General features: G+C 45.5%; 3 protein-coding genes across 3 annotated transcripts in view; 2 read left to right on the top strand and 1 right to left on the bottom strand.

The window, feature by feature from the left end:
* Positions 1–9,602, bottom strand: part of LOC149340808 (ubiquitin carboxyl-terminal hydrolase 2-like) — a 241,175-nt gene extending 231,573 nt beyond the window's left edge. Inside the window, exon 1 of the mRNA XM_089549699.1 lies at positions 9,450–9,602. The gene's annotated coding sequence lies outside the window, so the exon portion shown is untranslated. The remainder of the gene's footprint in view (positions 1–9,449) is intronic.
* A 281-nt stretch (positions 9,603–9,883) lies between these two features.
* TfIIA-S (general transcription factor IIA subunit 2) lies at positions 9,884–16,168 on the top strand. The gene is made up of 4 exons (XM_089549701.1): positions 9,884–10,055; positions 10,316–10,420; positions 12,820–12,949; positions 15,990–16,168. Exons 1-4 carry the CDS (start codon positions 9,984–9,986, stop codon positions 16,004–16,006), a joined length of 324 nt encoding a protein of 107 aa, XP_089405827.1. The 5' UTR covers positions 9,884–9,983; the 3' UTR covers positions 16,007–16,168.
* Positions 16,169–20,477: 4,309 nt separating this feature from the next.
* Positions 20,478–24,976, top strand: part of PolE1 (DNA polymerase epsilon catalytic subunit 1) — a 65,619-nt gene continuing 61,120 nt past the window's right edge. The window contains exons 1-7 of the mRNA XM_089549702.1: positions 20,478–20,665; positions 20,761–20,887; positions 21,419–21,637; positions 22,449–22,594; positions 23,043–23,123; positions 23,276–23,408; positions 24,426–24,644. Coding sequence (XP_089405828.1) covers positions 20,592–20,665; positions 20,761–20,887; positions 21,419–21,637; positions 22,449–22,594; positions 23,043–23,123; positions 23,276–23,408; positions 24,426–24,644 — 999 coding nt within the window. The 5' untranslated portion in view covers positions 20,478–20,591. The remainder of the gene's footprint in view (positions 20,666–20,760; positions 20,888–21,418; positions 21,638–22,448; positions 22,595–23,042; positions 23,124–23,275; positions 23,409–24,425; positions 24,645–24,976) is intronic.

Below are 24,976 nucleotides of genomic sequence, written 5' to 3' on the forward strand. Positions count from 1 at the left end.
GCAATGACTGTATTGATAGTAGGTTGTAACGTCTTTGAAGATATAGACCGGATTAAATTCGGGCTCCTGATCGGGTGGGGAGGAGAAAACATGGTCATCCTACCAGGACAACGGCGGCCACACGCGGCATAGTCCGGTAACAACTCTCCCGCGCCACAGTGCGGACGGGGCCACAAGAGCGCCGGAGGCTTGCAAGCAGTGCGCGCCACAGTTAGAGCCACCCTCCCACCACAGTTGCCGTCGTAGACATCAGCTAGCGGCGAACCTCTTCCGCCTCCGGCGAACGCGCGCAGCGAGGCCTCCTCCCCGAGGATCGTCCCTCCGGCTGCCGCCCGGACACGACCAGCCACGCGTGCCGCGGCTCGTGTCAAGCGTGGCGAGCGACATCGTTTTCTCGCCACGCTGACTTTTCGCGTCGTCCCGGAATCGCGACTCGTTTCATCAGCTGCTGCCCTGCGCCACATCTCTTCCCTATTCGCCCTGCACGCCCACGCACGACGGAGTGACTCAGGACGACGACGCTACTCCACCACCGCACTCTTCCCAGAACCGTAGTGCATACAGCGTGTTGAAGCGAAAACGCCACCTTTTCGAGTTTCCTTTCTTATGTCCTATATCATTCGTTGCTCGCGCACTGCGATCGAAAACCCGTTCCTTTCTGCATTCTGCTCGGCTCAGGACAATGGAACTCCCCGGTGAACGGTGCCCAAAAATATCGGTCCTCCCTTGATGCGCAAGAATGGCAGTCGGGGCGAGAAATTTAAAAACAAAAATGCCGTTTCCAGATATATATGATTATTGCAGTACAGTATAAATAGCGGATCAACATCACTCACGGTGTGAACTGAGAACGCTGCCGCTTGTATACGCCAGGATATGATCGCTTCTGGAGCGTCATCTACCGCTTCCGTCCGCTTTTATCCGTACACTCTACAGCAAAAGCCTCCTGGAACACTACAGACGTGACCGGAACAAGGAATGCGTGTTCTACATACAACAAGCGTACAAAGCTGTGCACACATGACGAGAAGCGAAGCGCAAGCGAGAACGAATGAGCGCCTGCCGGACCGTCGCATATATGGTTCTATAATGCAGGAAAGAAGCCCGCTACATCGTCCTCTCTTCGCTGTCCCGTGGTGTCTTCAGCCCACTGAGGTACGGTAATGACGGCGCGCTCTCACCTTGAACGCGATGGGCAAAGCCAACCGATGACCGCCTATCGGTTTTCAAGAGTGCCCTTTCCACGCATCGAAACTGCGTGCGAGTCAACTCCATTGCTTGTCATTACTCGATTCTGCGAAGCACCTCATTCAAACCGCTATCCGAGATATTTCGATCACCTTCTGGACACTTCCGGACGGCACCGAGTCACGCCGTCGACACGCGCCTCCGTTCCTCTCCCTGGCGCTGCTTCGGCGAACTGGCGAAACACGGACAGACGGGCTCCCCTGCCGGAACTTGCAATGCCGCGGAGAAGAAGGTCAGCGTAATGATGGCCCCGATGATGCCAGTGCGTTTGAATACGCGGGGTGTAGAGTACGGCACGTTGGTGGTGACGTGCGCCCCAGTATTGGCGCGGAGAATTCGTCAGAACAGGCTATTTATTTGGAAATATGGCCGCCTATGTTAAGAGACAATGCAGGAGTGGGTACTAAGATAACAAAGTACAATGCTAGGATGTCACATGAGAAAGCAATGCACTGACATACACTGCAAGAGGCAAACTATGAAAAGAACAATCGAGGACGCGGCCATAAAGAAAAAAAAAAGGAACTGCTGAAACAATAAAAAAACCCCGAAAGGTATGTTCAGTGCGTTAGTGCATCCAGTCGTGCATGCGGGCTGATAGGTGCTGCAACAGGTCACCGGTTATATGCCTACTCATATCTGTATACCCGCTGGATATGACCACGCGAGCTATAGGCGCTGGCCCCCGACTTCGCCCTTCTGACGGCAGTGTCATTGACTGTGGCCATGGCTGCCAGGAGACCCAAAGATATTCCCGGACAGTTAGGGCCTACACTTTTATTCTCATGAAATGTCATTGGCATGCGGCTTTGAACAGGCCCGCTGATCGCAGAGATATCCCGAGGTGCGGATACTGCATATTCGCGGTTTTGCTCTGCCCTCATCGCCAATCGTATAATTAATTAATTGTTAAATAAAGAAATAAAAAAAACAACTAGCAAATAGCAGGCAAATGATACTCGCATGTCTTCATTTTAATGATTCCGCCATGTGTAAAGAGCAGACGCGCGCGTTCCGATGAGGATAGAACGCAGTGCACTTGTCGTCATTGTATAGCCGTCACCAACGATTGATGAGCCAGACTGAGCGTACGGGGGCCATTCACGTACAGCTTGTCACAAGATCCGCATGCCTAGAGGTCGGGGACCAGAAGTCACGACTTTTGACCACAAGCCTTTCAGGATTACAGTCGCTGTAGACTCTGAAACAATGCAAAGAACGCTTCCAAAACTTTCGCTAGTGAATTTGTACAATGAATTTATCTGATACAGGTTGACAGAAGTAGACTACTTAGAAGATTAATCAGAACGTCCTAGGAGTGAGCTCAATTACTATTCACCTAGCTAGATTATCTAACCTCAATTACGATTCTCTGTAGATATTATAGCAATTCAGCGAAATATATGAATCGAATGAAATGTGACGCCCTGTACAGCAAAAGCGAAGGACTGAAAAGACAACCAAGGAATAACCCCTATTGCCCTCTCTTACGCATTGAACCTCGACAGTGCACGGTTCAGCTGATTAATGCATCGATGCTTGCTCAGTAGCCTACTTTGTTCTGTATAAACACCCTAAACCCCAATTGTAAATATCAGCCTAGTTATTTGGGGGAGAAAATGCAGTTCGAAGCAAGAAAGCCACGTTACACACGGGCCCGGTACACACGGGTGTATATGGTTTGGTTTGGTTTGGTTTATGGGGTTTAACGTCCCAAAAGCGATTCCGGCTATGACGGAGGTCGTTGTGGAGGGATGCGAATAATCTAGACCACCTGGGGTTCTTTAACGTGAACTGACATCACACAGTACACGGGCCTCTAGAATTTCGCCTCCGTCGAAGTGCGACCGCCGCGGCCGGGATCGAGCCCACGTCTTTCGGATCATGGATGTCTATGTGACCTTGAAGAGACGAATACATGCAGGTGTGGAACTTTCGGGCGTAGAACCTGCAGGTTCGTTCCGCAGAGACGTGAACACTGCAGCGAATGGCACACTGCATAAGGAGCCATCGCTGCGCCACTTTTTTTTTTTTTTTTTTGCGATCACTATGCGAAAAATAGTGGCAACAAACCAACCGGAAAAGATAAATAATAAATTAAAGTTTTTAAAGACTAACGGCCTATAATGAAGACAGACGCCAGAGGTACTACTTTGTATAGCTCTTGGCGGCACAGATACCAAAGATCTACAATGACGGCTCTAATTCCCGCTAATGAGCGTAAAGAGTGATAAAACAGTATAAACGAAAACGTAGCAATGTGCCCAAAAGCTTCGTTAGCGACAAAAATACAGAAACCTGCGCCGTCGCTCCTGTTCAGATAAATGTTATCGAGTCGGCAAGGTATATGTGGCTGGGCAGAAGTGACAAGAGAGAGAGGGAGAGAGAAATGAACGGAAAGGCAGGGAGGTTAACCAGGCGATGCCCAGTAGGCTTCCCTACACTTGGGGAGGGGAACAAAGGAGGAAAAAAGGAAAAAGGGTCACAAAGAGTAGTTTCTGCACGAGCGATGGGGTACAAGCAGCGGCGAAGGCCAGTAATACGATGAAAACCAAACTGGACGACGTTTAGGCAAAAGACGAATAGGTCGCGGGGTCGAAGGGCTACAGTGAACTTATAAGATTCCTTGCTGCCGTTTTCTCACTCATCATGTAGGCACGTGGCCATCATACAGGGTGACTTTTTTAACCTTTACAGGTTTTTATTTTAAAACCTGCGAGAGATAGGTCGATGCGGTCTGTTGAGCTGGATTGTACAGCAAGGCGGACATACAAATCAATATATATAACCGATTAAGAAGCTGATATCAGCGAATATATTTTTTTTTATTTTCGACTTTAGGGGGAATGGTTATAGTGCGAAGTTGATGGCCGTCAACATCGAAGGTGAGATGTGTTTTGAAATTTCCTTAATCGGCAACGTGTTTCGAAATATCGAAAGCCAAAAATATGCGTTTGAAAGCTCGTTGAGTAGGCTTTCCCGCATTGCTTAATAAAATGGCGTCTCTCGCACACCTTACGCATCAAATACAAGCGCATTTGGTGTATTTGATGATGTAGAAGAAGTTAACTTCATTTCGGCGACGATGCCACGTACAGCGACGCCATTTTGTAATTAGGTAATGCGGGAAAGCCAACACAAAAAGCTTTCAAATGCGTATTTTTGACGTTCGATATTTCGAACTGCATTGGCGATTACGAAAATTTAAAAGCAGTGATAACCTCTGTTTTTGATGTCCACCAATTTCGCATTATAACCTTTCGCCCTAAAATAAAAAATAAATAGTTTATTCGTTAATTTAAGTTAATTAATCGTTTAATTATTGATCCACATGAGGTACAGTCGGGGAGAAAAGTCTCAGGACCACGTGTTCCTTAAGCGAAGCTAATACCTTTCATAATAGCTGACGGATGGAGACCACACTTGTGGAGGTGAAAGTCAACATCCTGTTCTTCCACCTCTACAAGTGAGGTCGTCACTCCGTGCGCTGCAGTTTGGGGAGAGCGCGTGGCGCCACGTGGTTAACAGAGGGGGCGAAGGGTGGGGGCAAAAGGTGGATGCAACTCTCGTTCAGTTTGCAGACGGCGATAGTCAGCGGTAGCGATAGCATGAAATGACAGGGAGAGCTTTGTACATTATTTACAAAATGCCGTTGGGCATTCATTTAATCAGAGCTTTCAAGAAATAGCTGAAATAAAAGTCCTCTAACTTTGGTATATACTCGGCAAGAAATGCTTCGTCAGTTTTGATTGTTAGAGCTATGCTTCTCTGAGGACAATACACATAAAGTAAAGCAGTGTCAGTTCTCAGGACATACAGCATTATCATTATCTGCGTGTAGTACGAATGGGTTTTACGCAACTGTAAGTGCCCATTCACATAACGGGTGTCACATGGGTTGCTCAGAATCGATGATCAGCCCAACCTGAAAGCAATAGAAACTAGATGTGGCATGTCATCATTAGGTTTGTACTGAGGTTACTTCGTGAATTGTCGTCCCACGTGCCAGCTTCAACTCCTGTCTAGCTATTTTTTCCATCTTCTTTCCTGCATCGTCATGTGGAAGTTGGGACAGAACTGCATCGCATCTTGCAAAGACACTACTGCTGCAAATGTTATGAACCACTTGGGGAAATTTGTAAGCCACCTTGCAAGGTTTGTTTTCCCGTGAAAGCTCTCCTTCCCGGATGACACACTCGCAGTCTTGGCGGAAACGAAAAGCGGCAGGCGTCTCTTTACGGCGCATTCACATTTGCGAGTCGCTCTTCAAGCCTGAAGAATGGCCCGAATCCAGTCATGCAGGAAAAGCAAGGCGCTGGACTATCCCCGTCACCCTCTATTTTACTGATAAATGGGTGGTAGTCAACCCTTTGGACACCCCTCCCTGAGTCATCTTGCAGTCTGATGGAAACATTCCTGAGTTAACATAGAAGGAGGAAGTTGCCTTTTTTCGTCTCTTCGAATAATACGAGAGTGTCTCCAGGGAACGAGACCTTTTGGTTGGGAAAAAAGACTTGTCAAGAAGCTGACAGGGATTACTACAAGTGGTCAGTTTAAACCGCTGTACAGCACATTTTCAGTGGCCAAATACATTAAGCAGGCTACGACGCTTACCGTAAGAAGTTGCAGCACTACAGAACATATCCTTGGTGACGTAAGGACATGGCTAAATACTGGAAGTCGGCAGTTCTTGTTTTTATGCGGTGTGCTGTCGAACTGCTCACACGCACTTTTCGTTCTTGGTGCCACCTTCATCAACGATTCATAACTTCTGCTCAGGAACATAAATAAAAGCAATCCAAACAAAAACAAACCGTTGAACTGCTGCCAGCCTTTTGTAATGAGGGCAATTTCGATTATCTCATCAAGATCTTTTTGGACGACCTTTTTGTAGCAGAACATCTCTCTTTTGTCCAATGTATGCTCCGTTTCCCACCTTCTCATTTTCAGCGGGGAAAGGTCTGTAATTTCGAACATTGCACAAATCCGCATAAAAGCAGGTCTCCCGCCGAGGTGCCATTCTCGCAACGATGTCACTGCGCGTCTGCTGTGCGGACGGGTTGACGGAAGCACACTGGGCATCCAGTTAACGCGGGGAGTGCCGTGCGGGGGCGCTGGCGATGCGGTCGCTGCTGTACATAATGTCCGCCTGTAGCTGTACAATCCAGCTCAACAGATCGCTCTCTCAAAGTTTTACAAATAAAAATCTGTAAAGGTTAAAAAAAAAATCATCCTGTATAATGTAACAAGGCGAAGAAGACGGTTAAAATTAAAGATATAAAAGCGACGAACAAACAGCGGACCTTAGGGAACACGGCAGCAATAAGACCCCCTCCCCTTCCCACCTACCTTGCACTGCTCCTCCTCCTGCATTAGAGACAGCGCACGCCCGCTGCACGGCGTTGTTTTCTCTCCACCTCTCTTTTTATCCCTTCCTTCAAGAGGCGTTTGAGGTGTCCACCGAGAAGTGGCGTAGTTACTGCGTGTTTCCTTACCTCAAAACCATTTTCATCTTCATTGCGCCCAGTACGATGCAGCAGTACACAGAATCAAATTATTGTGATCGAACACAGAACGAGGTGCGTGCTCAATGCGGGCTCGATAAGGCTCGATCGAGTTACTGAGGGAAGCGGCGCTTGAATTGAGATAAAGATAGCCATAGCGCGCGGCGCGCCACATTATGCAAGCATTCCAAGAATGCTGCGGTTGACTCCTCGAGGCTGACCGCCTGCGCCAAAACCGCTTTAATTAACGCAGCACAAACTCGCGAGTGGCTAGAAGCTTCGTCGCCGATCTAATCTATGGAACTTTGATATGCTACGGCACTTCGGGTATGCGAGTCTCGACTCGGCGTGAATTGTCCTTTTTATCCCTGCATCTGTTTCTGTACAACTACAATGCTCTGCAAAGTGCGATTATAGATTGGCTTGGTTTGGTTGGTTCGGTTTATGGAGTTTAACGTCCCAAAGCGACTAAGGCTATGAGAGAGGCCGTAGTAGGGCTCTGGAAATTTCGACCACCTGGGGTTCTTTAACGTGCACTGACATGGCACAGTACACGGGCCTCTAGAATTTCTCCTCCAAAGAAATTCAACCACCGCGGCCGGGATCGAACCCGCGTCTTTCGGATCAGCAGCCAAGATTGTTAGAAGCATGAAAAAATAAGAGGCGGAAATAATAATAATAATAATAATAATAATAATAATAATAATAATAATAATAATAATAATAATAATAATAATAATAATAATAATAATAATATATTTATTGGGCACCCAAATAAATCAATGCAGCAGAAAACGGGCCCTCTCCTTTCACTCCCAACTTCCTCACTTCCCTCACGGCACTGTTGAGGTGTCAGAAGTGAGACATTTACTGCGCCTATCATTTCCTGAGAACCAATCAATACTCACCTCCGAAGGGATACCATTGCGGTGAAGCTTATATATATAGATATATATATATATATATATATATATATATATATATATATATATATATATATATATATATATATATATATATATATATATATATATATATATAACCCGAACCCGACCGCGGCGGCCGCGTTTCAAAGAAGGCGGGACGCAAAAGACGCCCGTGCGCTGTGCGACGTTAAAGATCCTCAGGTGGTCGGAATTATCCCGGAGACCTCCACTACGGCCCCTCTTTCTCTCTCTTCTTTCACTCCCACCTTCCTCCTTGCCCGCAAGGCGCGGTTCAGGTGTCCGCCTCGAAGTGAGACTGCGCCATTTCCTTTCCTCAAAAACCACTAATGTAAATATAGCGGTTATTGCGTCCCATGAGGGATAGCGGTGAACGGGTAATAAGCAAAGTTTTTGGGAGGCACAGTATGCGATTTATTGCAAAGTACTTCTCATTGAAGAGCATTACTGTAAGAAAAAGTTGCGGGACACAATGCAAGATATATATACATTTGTAATGTTACTGCATTAGAACAATGTTTAGTTTGAACGTTGAAGTACTATTTACGATACAGCAATAAGGCTTTAAAAATAACGTACAATTTCACAACTAGGTTATTCTAATGCCATGCGCTACCAGTCCACCAAGAATATAGTGAAGAGAACCGCGGAAAGCAAGCATGTATAGATGCGCGCGAGTGGGCACCCAGAATGGAATGGTACCCCGCGGCAAGCACCGGCCGATTGCGCAACCGTAGCAGGTTTCCTATCGCGTGCCACGAAGAAGACAACGCGCGCGGGGACCCGAAGCGTCAAGGTCGCAGCTCGCGATGTATTCCAGTCGCGCGCACGCGAGCACCGCGCCGCCTTCTCCGACGCCTCTTCTGTTGTGATTACCACGGAGGAGCTTCCCAGCCAGACCTCCGCGAAACGCTCGCCGAACCTCACAAAACCGGACGCGCGCGCATTTCCACCGCAGACAGCTCTGAGCCTACGATTTACAACGAGTCACCTCCAATATAGCAACTCGCTCGACATACGTCTGGCCCTGCAGGGGAATGTTAGCCGCAAAGCGCTGTGTTTTCTACTTCCTTGTCAGACAAGTGCGCGATGCGACGTATGCGATCGCATGCACAGTCAGCTGATTATCTCGTACAGCTGCTTCAGGTAGAGTTCGCCAGCAGCGAATGACAGCGCGCCTCAGTCGCAACACAGCACACGAATGCTTGGGGATGCTGCGGAAGAAAACTGGCCGGTGCCATATCTATTATGCTAGAGCGGATACAATATAGAGACGTATCTGTTTAGCTCCTTTGTACTTTAACACCCTGAGGTTTCAAACGAATGAAAAACCGAAAGTTACGACTTTAAGAGGAGTCAGTCGGAGGCATCCATAACGGTAAAACCGAATCCACTAATCCCGTATCCGTCAGAATCTTCGATTCATCTTTTTTTTTTTTTTTCTGCCTTGGCCTCGATCAGCTCTATTGCGGCACTTCAAACAAGCGAGTATATACGTGCATCCCGGAAAGCTGAGGAGAAAACGTGCATGAGTAACACTGCCGCGACATGCGGAGGCCGGTGGTCACCGCACCGAAACCAAGCGGTGGGATCAAGGTATGGCGCATCAAAATCGCATAGAGCAACAAAATATCGCCAGCACTGAACGACGCGCGGAGTCGTAAGTGAGGCAGGCTGCCTCTTCTTCCCGCAGTCCCTCGCTGATGACAGCGGGTGCAGGAGAGAGTGCGGGCGAAATAATTTCTGTACTCACTTTAGGTTCACGGAGAGAAACTCCTCCGGCGAGCTTCCTAGGTATCACCAATGGAAGCGGCTCACAACACTCCCGTGAAGTACCCGGTTCCTACGTTAGCGAGCGGCGGCTAGGAAAGGGGCAGACATGCCTCTGACGTCACTGACGTCACTGACGACGAAACCAAGCTGCGAAGCGTTTCCATAGCGATACTACGGTCCTACGGTGGCCAAAGTAGCCAATGCATTGATGCAGCAACGTAGAGATGCAATACGGTACTCGAATTTTGTCTAAGAAATCAACGCCAAGGAAATAAAAACACAGAAATACCAAGAAAGTGACATTAAGCCTGTATTAGAGGGTGTGATCTTGAATAGCACTGCGTGGTTGAATTTTGCGCCTGAAAATGAACGTCGAGATGAAGCCAAGTCGAGGTGAGCGGAATCCCGCTACGGTCGATGGGCAACTATGTAGTCTCATTGTCTAATGTCGGTGGCTAGTGCGCCGGCTTGTGAATTTTGTGGTGCGCTGTAACTATTTCGCACTTCTCTCAGGATGAGTTACCAGCTGTACAGAAACACAACCCTCGGGAACACTTTGCAGGAGAGTTTAGACGAGCTAATACAGGTAAGCCGTTTCTCTCCGACCGCCTCGTGCATTTTGAATGACTGAGTTCTTGGGTCGTAAGTAGAGTCGTAAGTTGGGAGTAGAGCTACGGATTTCTGTGCGACGTCGCGACATTTCCCGCATCCAAACCGCACCGTATATGTCGTCAATTCCTTTTCGAAGACTTAAATAAACCTGTGCAAAATCGCCGGCGATAGCGCTGTGAACGTGCATATTCGTTTTGCCGACGTGATGCATTCCATTTTTTTTTTTTTTTCCAGTGTGGGCAGATCACGCCTCATCTTGCCTTGAAAGTCCTTCTGCAGTTCGACAAGGCAATCAACAATGCCCTGGCGAATAGGGTAAAGACGAGACTAACGTTCAAGGTAATTCCTATGTGAAGTTTTTTTTTTGTATGTCTGTGGGAAAAAAATGAAAACTTGATATTACTGTACAGGAACTTTCGTTGCCCGCTCCGCACCTAGTGACGTCACTTTCGTGCAACTTGCTTGTATACGTTTTCAACACCTTTCACGGCGCTAATAACGTCCGACTAATGCCATTTTAGCGCAAATGTTTCAGGCTATACATCAAATATTCCAAGCTATAAGCTACATACTCGGTTAATCCGCGCATTCGAAGGTTGCCGCTACACGAGACAGCGCATTTCACATTGCAGAAATTTTCACTTTTTTGCTAAAGAGCTGCACGGCACGTTATGCGCTACTCTGTTGTAGTAATTTAGGAAATGTAAAACAGCTTGGCGATCTTTTCCAATCCTTAGTGGAGACTGAACTTTAACTATGCGTTTGCATCTCATGCCACTTTTCCACAGGCTAAGCTTTGTGAAGTGCAGTCTTGATACGTTTCTGGGGATGCTAAAATGGGTGTTGAAATTAAAAGAAGTGCATCTATGAAGGACAGTGATTGTAGGCTTACACGCTTAGAAACATTTCGCCTCTGCTGCCGTTCAGATGTATCTCTGGCCTACTATAATCTCAAGCTTACAATATCTATTCTCTCATTGATCAGACGTCACCACAAATGTGCACATTGCCAGTGTCCTGTTTGGTACATGCAGTTTCTTTATTGTGCCACAGGTGCCTGTTAAATGTGATTACATTTTACGTGCGAGTTTCGCCAACAAATGTAGTGCTGCTTTGTTGTTCCTTCCAGTGTCATTGCATACTTTTGCTCTTAGAATTCCAAGGAGTTTCCCCAAAGAGCCAAACTGGTTTTGTTTTGCCTTGTGGCAACATATTTTTGTTTGCTAATTATTTTTCTGCACACCACATTTCCTCATTTGCAAATGCATTCTCCTGCCATATATAAGGTCAAATTCATAATGTTTAGCTGCGGTGACTGAGTTCTGACGGAGGAAGTTTACAAAAGTAGAAATGTACGGGCTACCAAGACGTTGATAAGAACATGAGAATGTGCCATTAGTGATACTCGCAATTTTGTGTCATGATGACCACCCCTATTACCGGCTAGATTATGCGCATCACAAATAACACAATTATCACACACTCTGTCGGGGCCTCAACATGTAAAGCATATGAAACAGTTGCAAAGGCACCCTGTGAAAAAGCTGGCCGTCATCATCTGTATCACTGCGGGTGCAGTTGCCATTAAATTTTAGTGCGTAAGCACTAATCCGATGGGTACTAGCTCCGAGCAAAATCATCCGTTGTCTGTTCACAGCTGGCCTAGAACGAGCGCTTTGTCCCACGGCACTGCCCGCTCATCGTTGTCTTCTACGCAGCACAAATCCGTGCTTTGCGCTGATTCAAATGCAGTAAACATTCTCTGTAGTTTTTAATGCAGGAATGGGTTTAACGTCAGCATGCATGGTTTTCAGTGCTGGTGGTTTTATGCTCTGGTGCACAGGCCAAGGTTGGCCCTGTTTGTATAAGCTAGCACTGCCTACATAGGTTTGTAGGGAGGAGTATGGGGTGCCTTTTTTTTTTATCCAGATAGGCATGGATGAAGAAGCTAAGGAAGAAGAAATGGGAGACAGGAGCTCAATACAGTGCATGAGATTCTATGGGAGCTTTTGTAAGATTTAAGAGTAGAGACAAAGCACGATGTCCGTCGCATACAACCATACATTATACACTCATTATGTAGTTATCCACTATTCATTTATGAGGCTCTGCTTGATGATGACAATGAATTTTATGGTGCAAGGGCATCTGTGGCCAAAGAGTGCCATGGCACAAGTTTTTCTCTTCTACTCCAGGTGGGGTCAAAGACCCATTTCCCAAGCATCTCACCTTAGAATAGCTGAGCACCAGGCAGGGGCTGTACTTTATACAGCTTGTTTTTTTGACCCCGCTGTTTTTGGAGTTTATATATGGAATGAAATTGACTGAGGTGAAGCTTCGTGTGACAGTAGCAACCTACATGCATTCATAATTGAGGTAATGTTTGTCTCACCCAAGTACTGATGAATGAAAGGGTTCATAATGGTCCACATCCACCGGTCTCTCTAAGTTGATTTAGCAGCCTTTTGTTATTCCTGCACACGGCAATGTGACATTTTCAGTGTGGTAACACTCATGACAAATAAAGGTTTTTCGCTGTTACATTCAGCAGTTGGTCTATTAGGTGAAATATATTTTGGCTAGCATGTCCCCCTCCCCCCTTTTTTTTTAATCACTGGGGCTGACTTGCAGTTGCGTTTCGGTTCATTTCTTTTCTGACTGAAGCTACGGCTTGCAGTTCATTTTGCTTTTCTGTCCAATATCTACTTCAATATCCTATGTCTGTATCTTCTTTTCAGGCTGGACACTTAAGCACATACCGATTTTGTGATAACGTCTGGACGTTTGTGCTGAAGGATGTCGAGTTCAGGGAAGTCCAAGAGCTTGTCAAAGCTGACAAAGTGAAGATAGTTGCCTGCGATGGAAAAAGTATGTAACCATTTATCGCCAAAACTGCCACCAGCTCCAAATAAGACTGTCTAGTTTGTTTGAACTCCAACGTAGCAAGGGTGTTTAGCTGTGAGTGTATGTTGAAGGCTCTCGAAAGGGCTATTTCTATCCCATTGTAAGGCCTCATCTATAAAATAGCTTGGCTTTGAAAGGCTGCAGCATGTGGTGGGCATTTTGTTTATGATCTGGGCATTCCACATGAAAGCCTGCCATTGGCATTTTTATGTTACGATTTATACTTCGGTGTTCACATTTCTTCCCTGGCACTTGTTTGGGGGTTAGAAGTGTGTGTTCCTAGCTGGTTGCATCAGCCTAATATGGTAGAAAGTGAAAATTCAGCAAGTAGTGCTTTATTTTGTATAAAATCCTGATTAATTTTTGATAGCTCGGGACTGAGATGTGCTTTTTGTGGAAGTACTGTCATGATGTTTTTTTTATGTAGCTGAGCAGCTGTGTTTTTGTTGAAAAACAGTTCTGCTTTTTTTCTTTTTTTTGTTTTATTTCAGAAAAACGAGAACACTTTGGCTGTGCAACTAACTTGGATTTGGAACCTGTTTTTGCATAGCTTGTATTTACATTTATGCCTCATTTATATGGACCCTTTGATACCTAAACAAAAATGTCCATAAAGCGAGCTGTCCTAGTAACGGATCGTCAGGAAAAAGAAGTATTTTAAGAAAAAACACCCTATGATTAAGGTCTACTTAATATATACGTGGTGAGCAGTGAAGTTGAAATGAGGTGCAATCTTGTGAGCTAGAAGTGCATTAGCCTGGTCACCATTATCTTTTTGATAATATGGTGCAGTCTGATTCACGCATTTCCATGAGATGCATGTTGGTCCTGAACCGCTGTGGTGGCTCAGTGGTTATGGCGCTCTGCTGCTGACCCGAAAGACACGGGTTCGATCCTGGCCGCGGCAGTCGAATTTCGGTGGAGGCGAAATTCTAGAAGCCCGTGTACTGTGCGATGTCAGTGCATGTTAAAGAACCCCAGGTGGTCGAAATTTCTGGAGCCCTCCACTACGGTGTCCCTCGTAGCCTGAGTTGCTTTGAGACGTTAAACCTCTGTTAACTATAAGCCAGGCATGTTGGCACCTCATGGTGGGAGGACGTATCTCCTGCTGCGACTGTTCGCATCTCATGAACTGCTGTTACATGGCTGTATTCTGTTGGCTGACAGTTGCTGAATTGGGCTTTCAACTTAGCGCAAGCTGAAGAAAAGTTTTTTCACTGCCATTCATCAGTATGGAAAATCATCAGATGCATCGACTGCGGCCATTGGCACTTTAAAGCATGAAACTAGGGCAAACAAAAGACCATTCAGGCATTTCCACTTTTGTACTGCCTTTTGCTAGTGTCATTCACTCAAAATAGAGGAAATTAGAGGTCTGGTAGGGGGCAGCCAGAGTTTTGTCCTCATTGCTCTCCATAACGCGGCAAAAATACACAAGCTCCAATGGCCTCTGTGCATTTCCACCCTTGAGAGTTCTAAATGGACGCCAGGGTGGCTTACAAGAACACTTTTAGGCAGTTGCATTGCTTTGTAGAGTTCTCAAGGTAGTTGAGTTTCAGGATCTGTTTTTGGCAAGCATGGCTAATAGAACAAGATATTGTGCACATCTCCATTAGGTGTCACAGTGTAACACTAAGCACTGTTACGGCTCGGGTAGCAGCACCCCACTGCTGGCAACCAGTTATCATAAGTCGAGTAGCAGCATCCCACCGCTGCCACCAGTTGTTGCATCACCATGGGTGCTCGTCCGGGATGAGGGAAGACTGAAGCTTCGGAGTTTGGGAAACGAAAACAAGCGAGTTTAATGGCACTTTTTAAGACACTTATTTACGTAATGAAGAAAAGAGCAAAGAGTCAAAAATTAAGAGTTCATAGCGTCGAGCGAGGCCCAGAGCCTTCGTTCTCACTTAGGGTGCTGGTTAAATACCCTAAGGCTCCGCCCCTTCACCAGGCGGCAATTCAATACGACGCACAGATCGGCACAGCACAGCTCAGAGGCACCTGGTGCAGAGTCCACGCGTGGGAATTGGCGAGGAGGAAACTTGCAAGTCTGCAGCTCTTTCGCACTGCGGTGCAACATTACTGCAAGCAGCACGTGTACATCGTACACAGGTGTGGCGTAGGCGTGCTGGCGCCCCGGCCGCAACTGCGCTGGCTCCCTCCGATTCATTCCGGCTCCTCTCAGACGCGGTTTAATCCCTTCTTCCCTGTCGTCTGTCCATCGTCGGTCGCTTCTTGCTGGGTATCGAAGGGAAGGTTGTTCGCACCGAGCCGAGCACGGGAAGAACTCCACAAGCGAATTCCCAGCCAGTCATCCTTTTTTTGGTGGGGTCATCGCGGGGTCAAATGACCTTTCGAAATTTCCGCTGCTGTTGCTGCTACCGTGATCATCGCGAGTCGCAAGCTGAACCATAACAGCACATACCTTGAATAATGGCAGAACTAGTAGTGAGACTCTGGAATTACCGTACTTATTTTGCTGATAAGCGTAAGGTGTATTCTTTCTCTGAGGCGCACATTGTATTTGCACAATGGTTGGATGTTTGTTTGGACTCTCTGAGGTAACTGTTGGAACCATAGCAACTGCTGTGCAAGTACTGTGGCTACTGCACGACCTGCTGAGGATTTTGAAGGCATTGATACTGATTTGTATGCTTTCTTTTGTGGCATATACTGCAGGCATTTGCTGCTAACATTGCTGGAATTGTCTTCCGTCAAGCACACGCAAGAATCTTTGATTTCTTTAAAAAAATGTTTCGTTAAGGACTGAGCTCATGACTGGTGTGTTTGGTGGTTTACTTGCAAGTCTCAAAGAAATAAAAATGAATTCAAAGCTTTTGAGCCATTTTAGTGCTTCCTTCCACATTTTTATTGAAAGCTAGTCCCATGTGCCTGATTAATAACCTTATCGTTAAAGAAAAATTCCTTGTATTCTTGCTGCTGTTTTTTTAAATCAAGCAGAGTCTATTGTGGTATTCTAAACAGGCATTTTTGTCTTTTGCAGATCAAAACCAGACCTAGCTATATGACAACAGGCTGCCTGATGAAGGCGGCCAATCAACCTCTGAGCTTCTCCCGTGCACATTGCCGCTCTCGTGTATTCATCTATGGACATCAACTTGTCAGCTTCTCCCTGCTTGTGTAGATTGCTTGCATATATAAACTCATCCTGAACATTGCTCAGTGTGCCTCCGGATTCATTTTTATCACATGTATGAATCTCCACTTTCGAGGGCTTTCTACAGCATAGCTGTGTGAGAATTTGCTGTTCAAGAGCAGCTGCTTAGAGGGAGCACTTGACCCACAATGCTATTTGCGTTTCCTTTGGGTGAGTTCCTATTCCTTGTGCTTATGCTGAGAACTGTTCATTTATGGTGGTGATAGCACGAAAACGTGCCTTTATCCCTTTTACTATACCTCAGGCCCCGTGTATGTTTGTCTTGTGCTCTCCTAGTAGAAGACATGGGAAAGGCTGAACAAGTCATCCAGAAATAGAGCTAGCGGTGTAACAAGCAAAAAGAGGACTGAGTTAAGGGGCGGGCGGGTGAAAAAACAATTTGTGTCAAAAAAAAATATTGGTTATTGATTGATTTTTTTTTATGTGCATACCTTTCTCTTTCATGACCAACAGTACCAGTGCCAAATATAGGCATGAAGTTACTGAAACCTGCTGTGTCATGTGCCAAGTGATTGAAAAATGAGCACAATTGAGCTGCTTTCATAATGGCAACAGATATAAATAGCGGTGCTGCATGTAGGCAAAGGAAGCCTTCTTGTTTCAGAAGTAGCCTCCTGCACTTTCGTAGCTCAAAACAAAAATCAGAACGTATTTATCTGCTCAGAAGCTGCATCACCACTGTCACTTTAAATCACTTTGGGTGCATTTTTCTTCGTTTGTCATTTTCATGCAACCTTGGTGTTTGTGCATTACATTATTGCAGTTACTTGCCTCGCATCACACTGAAATTTGGTATGGATATGTTTTACCAGATGCAGAATGCAGCTGTACTGCCTCTGTTGAAAATTATGAGGGGGAATCTGAGTCAAATTTGTTACATACATTGTAGTCTTTATCATAAAGAGACGTTCTAAAGGTGATTACATTTTAAAAAATTCAGAAATTTTATACATGGCAAACTTTTTGTCATTGCATAAAAGGAATCGTAGCGAGAAAAGTGAGATATTTCTCAGAGTTGTGTATATATTGGTAATAAAGAGTTGCACAAAAATTAGGTGCGGTTCAACTACTCTTGAACCTGATCAGAGAGTGAAAGCTATGGTGTATCGGGCAACTATACGCGGCTTGGTGTCTGTAACGTTAAGTGCGTTCCGGACACTGGATAGGCAGCGCACACACCCTGCCACCCTGGCACGTGGAAGTTAACGGTTGATCGCGAGATGCTCACCCAAAGAACGCTGCGGCCTACTGCTGCGGTGCTGCGTGTCTGCCACAATGTTTTCAGCACTAACGCATGCAGCTCACATCTCTCTCAGCATCCCACGTAAGTACCTCAAAGTGCAATTCAGGTGTCCACTGACCCAGGGAGGCAGTTATGCGCATAAAACGTTGTCAACGCCAACGAATGCCAATGGCCTATGGCTTCAATGCCGCGTTTCTGCCACACCATTGTCAATGCCAATGCATGCAGTGCACATCTGTCACTACTGCCACGTAGCTTAAAGCGCTACTAAGGTGTCCACTGTCCCAAGGGGCCAGTTATGTGCCTTTGCTTGCGAAGCTGCCGCTCTTCATGGTTTTTGGAGCTTAAAGCGCGACTAAGGTGTCCACTGTCCCAGGGGGCCAGGCGATGAAGCCTGGCTTCTTTCAGTCTCTCTGACTGGCTTTCCATATCTGCTGATGAAACCCACCAAGCCGCCCCTTCTATATATATGATGCAATGCCGGCTCCTCCTCTGCTGTTGCAATGCGGTTTCACCGGCTCCTCCTCTGACGTCATGCCAGATGGCGCAGTGAGCGGCACTGCTAGCTGCGGCGGCCACCAACCACAGCGAAATGGCGAGAATATGGCCAATGTAGCTCTTGCTACAAAAATATCCCCATTTTCAAATGCATGACTTGCAAAAATTGTACCAAGTAATATAGGTCAACATTGACCACAGATATAAAAAGAACTGACAAAGATATCTGAACTGTGAAATATTTAGCAAGCACAAATATCTAAAAATGTTTTCGTTCTGTCTGAAACTTCAAAAATATGAAAAATAAAATTAATATATTTTTTGATATAAGATGTTCATTTATAATTTAGAACCATTCTTTTATTTGTGGAACTATTTTTCTTGACACCGACATTTGAGCCGTCCTACTATGCAAGATGCTAGGCAGATTCGTTACCTGTTAGATGTAATAAAGCTTCAAACATTTGACATCAACTTTAAAATCGCATTTCTCATCACATGCAGTAGTTTCCGTATGACAGTGCGCAAAAATTATTTGGTTTTCTTGCATATCTACAATGCAGTTGATGGGATCAAAATTCAGAAATGGCATATAGAGACCGGCAGATCTCTCTGAATACACACAACACACAAAACTTATACACAACCCTTGCACAAGAAAAATTTAGACCCTCTTGAACTACACTAACAGGCGCAAGCTTTTACACAATAAACTTTGACAGTTACTGCGCAAAAAGGCGGAGTCCTTACATGCAAGACTCTGGGCATGTATGGGACAAGTACTGTGTATGCAGCTGTTTACAGTGTTTAAGGCATCCAACTTTTTTTTTCTGTGAGACTTGAAAAAAAAAAGAGTAAAGTGCAACCACATATCAACTTATCCATTTGAACGCAAATGTTTTCACTAATTTTGCTACCTTTTCTTTCACTGGTTTGAGTCAACATTGAAATTTTTCTTTGGGACCTACTAGTGAAAGTTTCAGACTGGCAGTATTGTAGTTTAAAAGTTGTGGCCGTAAAGAAAAGAAGGCCTTGCAACGTGAGGCATTTACTGTCAGGCTTAGATGACTGTACCCACGGTACTCCTTGAGATGGCTTAAATCTGACCTTCTGCACTGCCAGCTAGTTTGCACCAACATAATTAAACCACCCTCTCTCTGCAGACGCTTATTTGCAGGCTAGGTTCCTTAGCAAAAGATGCATTAATACATTTAGGTCTCGTCTTCTGAACATGAGGTTTTTTGACAAAGCCCATGCGTCGGCAATTACTACTGCATTATGCTGAGATGTTTCGATTGACAAAGCAGTAGTTCAAAGATAATAAAAATTGGAGGGGGCACTTAAGCTCCGCCTTAAGGATATGATGCGATACAGTTGTGCGTTAATGCCCATATATGCAGAATTTGGTCATTCTCGGCTTCACATTCATAGATCACAAGGAGTCCTCATACCTCTCCTAGCGCAGTGATGCAGCGCTTAAGAGATGCGCCACTGCTCTTCAATGGCAGGTGCTGCCACCGGTGAGGCTTGTGCGACCCAGGTTGCTCTTCCCGAGCAACCTCTTGCGACTAATGAATAATTTAACTGCCCTCTGCCACTGTGATAGTTTACTCACGATATGGTAGGCAGGTTGTGACGGTGCCACAAGGTTACATGACCTAGGTGGCCCATCTAGGTTGCCTCCCCAGGGATTATTCGCTCACAATGCTGCCACAACCACTGCATTTTCTGCAGAAAGGGAGCCTTAATGCTATTGCGTTGTTTGTAGAAGTCCGCTGTGACTCTACACACTGCGTAATTCATTTGGAAGCAATGTGTGTGAAAGCTAGGTTACTGAAAGCATGTGCCTTGGTTACACGACGTTTCGTTTTGTGATAAAGCCAGCCAAGCGTGCAAGTTTGGCAAGGAATTAAAGAAATCATGAAGTGATTTTGATGGTCACATCCTAAACCAAAAAAATAAAAAGAAGTGGTCTTTGCGATAACTTCAGTCAGTTTAAAAGCGCTGTCACATCTCGCCGCGCAATCTCAGCCGCCCCTATACCCCTATCTGGGCGAGCCTCTTCGTTGGGAGTGCCCAAGGGACGCGTGGGCGGGATGGGGTGCAGTCCCATCCTGTTTTATTTATTTTTTTTATTCTGGTGCGTCGGCGAGTAAGAGTTTAGGGGGGAGAGAGGCACATTATTCTTAATCGCCTATATATTAGGTGTTAATGAGGTTAGCTTAAAAATATTTGCGGTGCTGTGACGGGTGATGGGACACCGATCGCCCGTGCACTTTTCCCAACCTCAGTAAATATCAATTCATGAACCTCTAAACGGGTGATGAAGACAAACTCGTTTTAAATTCATAGCTTTCCCGCCCTGGTACTGGCTCGCGTAGTTATCGGTCCTTACTTTGAGGCTTCTGTGAAGCTGAAGTATGAAGTCCTGATGAAGGGCCCGGAAGCTGTTTGCAGTAATCGTGAAGTCAATTATGTGGCAATGGTGTGTGGCAACGGCCGGCAGTTTCGTGATTTCGGTTTCGGTTTTTGCCACGGCGACTGCAGCGCCATTGCGGAACAGCGTTGGCGGGACCTGCGATTTGGCGGGATCTGTTAAAGGGCTCGTGGGAGCGTGTTGTTTTCCATCAGCTGCCCAATAGCGTGCTATTTTGCCAGCTGACAATGCACATTCGTAGCGCTTAATCATGGTTTTACAAAACAGTGGCCGTTTCAAGTCTGACAGGTTCGCAAAAGGTGGTGAAGATGGCAAGAATGCGAGGTGAGCGCCTTTCTGTTGCCGCGTAGCGTCTCCGCTCGTCGGCTCACGGACGGATTTCATATATGTGATTTCGAGCTTGTGTGCTTTCTCCGCAGGAGAGAGGACACATCGGAGAGGCGGCTGCTGGACGCACTTTTTAATGATGAGATTGATGCCAAGTTCGGCTTCGAGAGACATCGGGAAGGAACCGAGAGGATCGGCTGGTTAATAAACATCCACCCGGTACGTGATCGCCGAGTCGCTTTATGCGAAACTGTTCCTTATGAGAAAGGTAGCCGATCGCCAAGTCGCTTTATGCGAAACTTTTCCTTATAAGAAAAGAAAGCGACCGCACACGCACGCACGCACGCTGTCGCGCATTGTGCACATGTGTTCTAGTTTCTATTGAAGCCCTAGATGCTATAATTGGGAAGTAAATTTGGTTGCGGATACCGAAGTTGAATATGTCAAATTAGCGTTCTCCGGTTTATAATGAGCAACTAATTCTCGTAGCCTTTTATTCACGTAGCATGTTGCGCTGCGCAAGTAGTGGATTGTGAGCGAACATCATACCATCACGTAATTTTGCTAAAAATATTTTGGTCACTTGACGCGGTTGTAAGCACACACATGTCGGACATGTTACTAGAGGTTCGCAGACATATAACGGTCTCTGAAGCTGGCAGTGCTTTTAGCGAAGGTTTGTTGGCAGAGACTTCGACAAAGCTCCGTTGTTAAATGTGACTTTTCTTTCTGTTTGCTTGCATTTTCAAGACTGAAATACTGAATGAAGACAAGCGGCTCATCAGTGCTGTTGACTACTACTTCATTGAAGAAGATGGGAGCCGATTTAAGGTGTCCCTTCCATTCGAGCCATACTTCTACGTTGCTGCTAAGCCTGGTACTGAACAAGAAGTTATCTCGTTCCTCACTCGCAAATACCAGGGTACACTGGCTCGGGTGGAGATCTGCCCCAAGGAAGACCTTGACCTGGTGAGGCGACTCTGCTTGGCACTCAGTAGTTGTTAACTTTACTGTACGGAGCTCTTTCTATTTTATTTGATTTTGATTTTTGAGGCCATCATGTGTTGGTTTTGAAAGTGATAAAATGACTCAAATGTGGTAACAGCTGACTCGAGCAAAGTGCTTGCTGTTCTTTTTAGAGCTCTAGCTGTAGTCTAGTTCCCTCAGTTTTGCGTTGTCTATGTCGTTCTCCTCCTGTCCGCATCACCCATTGACATCCTTTGGCCACTCTACCCTGGTCGCCACCTCCTGGCAAATGCGAACTTGGACAACCAAACAGCAGGTCCTATAGCCGGGATAGTGATGCAGCACACTCTCCCCATTAGCCACGAACTTGGCCAAGCATTCACAGGCTACTGCTGCTCGATATGTATACACATAGGCCTTGGCAGACGAGTTCAGTGGCAGCCATGCATAATGTCATTATTGTGATAATCATTTCACAAGCTAGCCAGTGATGAGCACTCGTGGTACCCTACCTGGAGGGTACCATGAGTGATGATGGCAGGCTGCTTCAGCATCTGCTGAACTCCACACATGATCATGCACGCATGCCACACTGCACTATTACAGATCATGTTGGTGATCATTTTGACAGGCCTAGTGGTTCAAGCTCATTTTCATTTGCTCCACGTTCAAAATAATGTATCCTGTAGCCATTTCCTACAACTATATTTGTAGGGTGAAGCTCCCGTTAGCGCACAAAACAAATGCTCTAGCTGATGTGGCGATCAAAATTTTGTCCTCACTCGGCTGACTCTCACGTTTCTCTGCTGTTTAGCCTAATCACCTCGTGGGCCTCAAGAGAACATATCTGAAGCTGTTGTTCCTCTCTGTCAATGACCTACTTAAAGTTCGCAAGGAACTGCTCCCTGCTGTTCGGAAGAACCAAGAAAGAAAAAACTCGTCGTTGTCACATGTTTTGGGGTAATTGTGACTTTTTTCATTACTGTTGACTGACATATGCCTGAAGCTTTTTGAGTGCTGTTTAAATTCTTTTTTTTTGCATGTTGCTTTCATATAAGAGGCCTTACTTGACAGATTATCTTAGGTGAACAACCAGTAGCCGGATGAGCAAACTATGGCCTTCACAGTGCACTTTGCACATTGAAGCACAACTTAGTAAAATTTTTGGCTGTTGGACTGGATGCATGCATTTGCGTGTGTGCTTGAGTTTTATACGAGTGTGTCGCTTCATCTATGTCGTCCTTATCTGGATAAGTCTAGCAGGCTAACATCTTCAGTTTGCATTAAAAAGTGCCACCTCCTCCTCTTGCTTGCAAATACCATGGCTGATTTCTGGTGCATGCCTTTTGTGTTCTTTGTTATAAAAGCTTGTGAGGTTAATAAAAGTTATGCTATGTATTTTTTCCAGGCCACAGTCAAGTGATGCTTCAGAAGCATCAGCATCAGCTAAGAAACTTGTGGAACAGACTGAAAACATTGTGGACATTAGGTAAGCATTTGTTGCACATCATCAAACTAGAAAGCTCGATGCATACTGCTTGAAAAATAAGGAAGCCTGCATGTTGTTTCTCAAAACCTTGAAAGGCGGCCAATGGCACATCAACTTTATACATCTTTTCTTTCTCACTTTTGTGACACTAGGGAGTACGATGTGCCCTACCACATTCGAGTGTCAATTGACTTGAAGATCTTTGTTGGCTTGTGGTATGCTGTAAGAGGTCGTGGAAACGAAGCACCAGAGATCAAGAAGCGAGAGGACATTCTTCAAGTGCCGGTAAGCCCTCATCATTTAGCCCTGTACTGTCTCATAAGAGTGATGCTTTGGTTATCTCTTTTTGTTTATTGAATGGGAAAGTGAATTGTGCTTTGCCTTTTTCCCAACACACACCACTTTGTTAGGTGCAGGCTCATTGTGGTTAACAAGGAAGGGACAGATGTGTTGGCAATATTGTCTCATTCTATGCATTAGCAGGTACACACAAACAAGACAAGGTATTGCGAAACTGACGGGCTGCAGTAGTAGTGGGTTGCTCATGTGCAGGCTTAGGGAAGATGGGTGTGAGAAATGCAATGCTTTTGCCAGTGTACTGCAGGGAAAATGAGGCTATGTGTGGAGGCGTGCTGTGTATTTTGCTATTGGCACGCTGCAGTCTACAGTGTGCTTTTCTTTAATTCATAGTGTTATTTTTGTTTGCCATTTTAGCAACATTTCTTCTTGAAAGAGATTTTGTTGACTGTGAATATGACACTTTTTTCATGTGTCTACACATGAGAACAATCCTAGAAATATTCAATCTGTTCATTTTGCTGGCCCATGTACTTATGCCACAGTGGTGCAGCCCTAGAAAATTAAGAAATTGCTATGAAGTATGCAGCTCCTTTAAGAGGCATGATGCAATTCATAAATTTAATTCATGCAAAGCATGCTTGTGCTTCATGCTTTGTCTAATCTTGTCATCAAGCTTAAAGGAAAGCAACGTGACTTCACTATGCTTCTGTATCCTAGTTTTGAGTCACACATTGTGTTCGTATGTGTCTCTTTTTCTGCATAATTGAGATAGGAATACTGGAACTAATGTGAAAATGCTGCCTTCCAAACCGTTAGGGGGTAATGTTGACAAGCCTGCTTTGATCTCGTAGAGCTACCACTGCTATCAAAGCAGGGAGGGTTTAGAAATGGTTTTCATCCACTTGCCAAGTGATGCTCTATGCAGGAGGGTGTGCAAAGGCTTCAACATTTTCAAGTGAGTTTGACGGAGTCACAGTACTTGAGCAAATTCTGTCTGCATAGGATGTGACTGTCCTGGCCTACGACATTGAAACAACCAAGCTTCCCCTGAAGTTTCCTGATGCTGCCTCGGACCAGATCATGATGATTTCGTACATGATAGATGGCCAGGGGTACCTGATTACCAACCGAGAGATTGTGTCAGCTGATGTGGAGGACTTTGAGTACACACCACGCCCTGAGTTTGAAGGGCCTTTTATTGTCTTCAATGAACCAAATGAGGTGAGCATGGTTGCCTTGTTTTGCACCCATCGGGCCAGATATGACGGCACTTGGAGGAAGTGGGTGTCTATGCATATTGAAATCGTGCATCTGCTTTTCTGGTGAAAGTGCTTGGGCTTGGAAGTCATGGACAAGCACATATGTCTTTAATCCTGTGAAAGTATGTTTAAAACCCCACATGGAATAACAAAAGATTGACCAGAAACTTGTAGCCAAAATTTCATAAAACGCAAGGTTTTTGTCAAGTTCCCACAAGTTTAGATTATAATCGATAGTGAAGGAGCTAGATACCGCAGCGGACACGGGACAGAGACAGAGACCTGTGTCGTCTT

This window comes from Amblyomma mixtum, chromosome 6, assembly GCF_055824585.1.
Source record: "Amblyomma mixtum isolate Tamu chromosome 6, ASM5582458v1, whole genome shotgun sequence".
Classification (NCBI taxonomy): Eukaryota; Metazoa; Arthropoda; class Arachnida; order Ixodida; family Ixodidae; genus Amblyomma; species Amblyomma mixtum.